Here is a 5,088-nt window from a genome sequence, read left to right on the forward strand (position 1 = left end):
TATTGTTGGGATAGTTTTTTGTAAAATACAGAAGAATATATGGTTTAATGTTCCTTCACCTCCCACAGCCATATCACAACCCTGAAAATTGATCAGAAACCTTTGCCAACCACAGATTCTACAGTTACATCAACTTTCTGGAGCCATGGACTGGCTGAGATGGCAGGGCAGAGAAATAAGTGAGTATATTGGCCATGGAGACTGAGAAAAAAAAAGGCAGCCCCTGGTGTCTGAGAACTGGCCTGATGCTCATAATAGCTAGGCCATGTTGTTCTGTTGTACATAAACAAATCATAGAACGTCAGTGTCGGATAAGATCCCTTTGAGATCATGATAAAGTTTTAAGACAAAAACAACACGAATGTGCAGTCAACAGAATACCAAACACCCTTTTTCATGGCTAAGATGGGTAGATGCTGCTTTCTGTACCAGTTACAGCTTTATCCTTCTGCTAATTTTCCTTCCCTATAGATAAGATTTATACCCAGCCATAGAATGGCCCCACTTTCTGATGACACCCTGTCTGGTATGATCCTCTTCCTTAGACCCTGCCCAAAGTGACTGAACCAAAGTCCAAACCCTGTAGTGGGTTCTTTTTAGCATCCCTTACCTGTATACCCCAAGGTTCCATGGGGTGCACTCTCATTTGCTATAAGGAGTAATAAACTCAACTTCTTCAACCCTAGGTGTGCTCTGGTGGTCTTTGGCTGATGGGCCTTGACAAAAGTAATCCTTAGTCACTACTAAGAGCAAGTGTTTTATCTTACCAGGCTTTGGCAGCATTGCAAAGCTAATATGTACTGCCCATGAATGTTTTCCCTTTCCTTAGGACATTAGCTCTTTCAGATGTAGCTTAATTATCACGTCTAGGGACTTTTCTTATGTGTAGATTACGATTTGCTTCTAGTCTTCACCACCTTTAGTTAATACTTACTTTTTAAAAGAATGCTTCCGGACAGGCACGGTGGCTCACGCCTGTAATCCCAGCACTTTGGGAGGCCGAGGCGGGCAGATCACAAGGTGAGGAGATCGAGACCATCCTGGGTAACACGGTGAAACCCTGTTTCTACTAAAAATACAAAAAAATTAGGTGGGCATGGTGGCTGGTGCCTGTAGTCCCAACTACTCAGGAGGCTAAGGCAGGAGAATGGCATGAACCTGGAAGGTGGAGCTTGTAGTGAGCTGAGATTGTGCCACTGTACTCCAGTCTGGGCGACAGTGCCAGACTCCCTCTCAAAAAAAAATCTCAAAAAAAAAAAAAGAATGCTTCTTGAAGAATAATATTTTACCAGTAACTTTTTTTGATGATTGTGTTTCTCATGCTTCTGTTATAGGCTGTGTGTCTCAGCGCTGGCTATGGATAACTTTGCAGAGGGGGTGGGAGCTGTGTATGGCATGTTTGATGGGGACCGAAACGAGGAGCTCCCACGCCTGCTGCAGTGTACGATGGCAGATGTGCTTCTAGAAGAGGTACAGCAGTCAACTAATGACACAGTTTTCATGGCTAACACCTTCTTGGTATCTCACAGGTAAGCAGGTGGGTTGAAAAATCCCTAACTCAGTTCTACATTTGGAAAATATGTCTTTCTAAACCAAAAGGTCAGGGTCTAAATTAGGGTTTAAATTATGGATACAGGATCAAGCAAAGAACTCACATTGTTGTCTTCTATGATCATTCTCTATATGAGCATGGAGTGTGGGGACTTTGGCTCTTTCAAAAGTCCATGGGGTCATCTGTTTTCTCTGTTGAATCCAAAGGCTGCTGAGGATCTGGGAAGCCCAAAATTTATGTGCAAAAGGTTGTGTGTGTATATATATGTGGTTGTACATTTTGAGGAGGAAGGTGGTCAGCTTTCATAAGATTGTCCAAGGAGTCAGTGACCTACAAAAGAGTTAACCACATACTTAGGAGATTCATAGGAACCTCTTTCTGGGGTTTTACCGAACTCATCTTCTAAGTAAAGTCTAAGCCACTTAAGGGCAAAAACCCTATACGGATGCTCCTCAACTTCGAATAGGGTTACATCCTGATAAACCCATCATAATTTGAAAGTGTGGTAAATAGAAACTACATTTAATACACCTAACTTACCAGACATCATGGCTTCACTTAGCCTACATTAAATGTGCTGGGAACGCTTACCCCATTAGCTTATAGTTGGGCAAAATCATGTGGTGACACAGGGCACTGTATTGGTTGTTTACCCTTGTGATCAAGTGGCTGACTGGGAGCTATGGCTCGCTCCCTCTGCCCAGCATCATGAGAGAACATCGTACCACATGTCACTAGCCCAGGAAAAGATCAAAATACAAACTAACAGTTTCTACTAAATGCATGCAGTATTGCTTTTGCACCATCGTGAAGTCAAAAAGTCTTAAGTTGAACCATCGTTAAGTCGAGGATATCTGTATAACCTAACTGTAATGGAGCATTTGCATATCAGGTGGACTGATAAAGGATATGAACAACTGAGAGGTGGTTTGTAAACTTGTATAATCCAGGTTGAAATGGAACAGCTTGGAGCTTGAACTAGTTTGTTTTTTTTTTTTCTTTTTTGAGACGGAATCTTGCTCTGTCCCCCAGGCTGGAGTGCAGTGGCGCAACCTCGGCTCATTGCAAGCTCCGCCTCCCGGGTTCACGCCATTCTCCTGCCTCAGCCTCCCGAGTAGCTGGGACTGCAGGCACCCGCCACCATGCCCAGCTAATTGTTTGTATTTTTAGTAGAAACGGGGTTTCACCGTGTTAGCCAGGATGAGCTTTAACTAGTTTTATCTGTGATAACAAAAGCGAAGTGTTAGGAAGGAGTCTGTTTTTCAGTAGTATAATTGAACTGGAAACTTTGCAAAATAAAGGGTTTAGGAAAGGGAACTCAATTTATGAAGCAACTCTTGAGCCAGGAACTGTAGCAAGTATTTTTCATGCTATATATTTTATCAGAGAAATTTCCTGGAGAAATTGCTTGCTGAGGATCTGTAGCCAGAAAATGGCAGAGCTGGGATTTGAAACTAGGTATTTTGCTAGTGTCTGTTCCTCATTAACAATGTTTCCAAGTACAGATGCGTGGATGCCCTGCATATGGGGGAAATGCAAGAATCATGGTCCTTCCCTTGAGGAACTTAGAACCTAAGTGAGTGGTTCTCAAAGTGTTGTCTTCTAGGACCAGCAGCCTCAGAATCATCAGAAATTTCTTAGAATGCAGTTTACTGGGCCAGCCTCTTACCCACTGATTCAGAAACTCTGGGGCTAGGGCCCAGCAGTCCCTGTTCTGACAAGCCCTCAGGGGATTCTGATGTGCTAAAGTTTGAGAGCCCCTGAATGAGGAAGTCTTTGATCAGACACAAAAGCTGTGGAGAAAGATGCAAAAGGGAGATTCTCTCCCTTTCGTAAACCTTTTCCTCAGCTGAGAATGGAAGGCAGAACTGTCTTCACCACCATCAGCCACAGCAAGTGTGCAGTTAGGTGGATAGGGTCAGGCTGGTTCACGATCACATGGCAAAAAAAAAAAAAAGATGTACGTGCAGGACCACCACTTTCTTCTAAAACTAGCCACCACGTCTTCTTTCTCTTTCTTTCTGAACAGGAAATTAGGAATGGCTGGCCAGAAGTTGGGCTCCTCCGCTCTCCTGTGCTATATTCGCCCTGACACTGCCGATCCAGCAAGTAGCTTTAGCTTGACTGTAGCCAATGTTGGCACTTGTCAAGCAGTCCTGTGCCGAGGTGGGAAGCCAGTGCCGCTCTCTAAAGTCTTCAGCCTGGAGCAGGACCCAGAGGAGGCGCAAAGGGTGAAGGACCAAAAAGCCATCATCACAGAGGTGTGTTCCGCTCCCTGCCAGTCACTTCTACTTCCCAGATCCAGTGGAGGCTGCTTTGTGTAGAGGTGATGAATGCCCATTTTCTTCCTATCACGCCCTATAAATTGTATCCAATCCAGATAAAAGTTCAATTCACATGGTTTCAGCTACAGTACTAGAAGAAAATCTGATCAATGACTAGCACAGAGAAGAAGCAAAGTGAATTAGAAATACAAAATCTTGATTTGTCATCCTGTATATTGATAGCTAGCTTGTAAAATGGATGTTAAATGTCCCCCTTAGCTAATTTCCAGCTCATCTGGTTTGTTATTCTACATAGAAGAAAGAGTTCTCTAGTTTGCCATCTCCATTCTGAAATGCAAAGTTTCAAAATGTTCTGTGTTTATGTGGTGTAGTATGCTCTGGTGTTCTGTTTTGGTAATGAAACATCAGTGTTTCTACTGTTTTATAGCTTTTCTCCTTTTTTAGAAATTAACATTTTGCTCTCAGAGAAACTTTAGCAATTACTTGTGAACATTGTTTATCACAAAGCGGAATTCCGTTCAGATATTTTGAGAACTGTAAATTGGATTGTTTGTTTCTGTATCGTTGAGTTTTAAGAGTCTTTGTAGGCCCGGCGCGGTGGCTCACGCCTGTAATCCCAGCATTTTGGGAGGCTGAGGTGGGTGGATCACCTGACGTCAGGAGTTTGAGACCAGCCTGACCAACATGGAGAAGCCCCGTTGCTACTAAAAATACAAAAAAAAAAAAAAAAAGCCAGATGTGGTGGCGCATGCCTGCAATCCCAGCTACTCGGGAGGCTGAGGCAGGAGAATTGCTTGAACCCGGGAGGCGGAGGTTGCGGTGAGCCGAGGTTGCGCCACTGCACTCCAGCCTGGGTGACAAGAGCAAAACTCCATCTCAAAAAACAAAAAAAAAAGAAAAAAAAGTCTTTGTATATTTTGGAAACAAGTTCTTTATCAGATACATGTTTTGCAAATATTTTTTCCCAGTCTGGGGCTTGTCTTTCCATTCTTTTAACAGTGTTTTTTTGCAGAGCTTTTAGTTTTTGTTTGTTTGTTTGTTTGTTTTTGAGACAGAGTCTCGCTCTGCCCCCAGGCTGGAGTGCAGTGGCCGGATCTCAGCGCACTGCAAGCTCCACCTCCCGGGTTCACGCCATTTTCCTGCCTCAGCCTCCCGAGTAGCTGGGACTACAGACGCCTGCCACCTCGCCTGGCTAATTTTTTTGTATTTTTAGTAGAGACGGGGTTTCACCGTGTTAGCCAGGATGGTTTC

The 5,088-nt window shown here is 43.7% G+C and overlaps 1 protein-coding gene across 2 annotated transcripts in view; it reads left to right on the forward strand.

Annotated features, from left to right (window-relative positions):
• PHLPP2 (PH domain and leucine rich repeat protein phosphatase 2) overlaps positions 1-5,088 on the forward strand; it is an 88,358-nt gene that overhangs the window by 69,668 nt on the left and 13,602 nt on the right. For both annotated transcript variants that reach the window (XM_011961872.1, XM_011961881.1), the window contains 3 exons: positions 69-179; positions 1,335-1,529; positions 3,582-3,813. In XM_011961872.1, coding sequence (XP_011817262.1) covers positions 69-179; positions 1,335-1,529; positions 3,582-3,813 — 538 coding nt within the window. The remainder of the gene's footprint in view (positions 1-68; positions 180-1,334; positions 1,530-3,581; positions 3,814-5,088) is intronic.

This window comes from Colobus angolensis, unplaced genomic scaffold, assembly GCF_000951035.1.
Source record: "Colobus angolensis palliatus isolate OR3802 unplaced genomic scaffold, Cang.pa_1.0 Scaffold116, whole genome shotgun sequence".
Classification (NCBI taxonomy): domain Eukaryota; kingdom Metazoa; phylum Chordata; class Mammalia; order Primates; family Cercopithecidae; genus Colobus; species Colobus angolensis.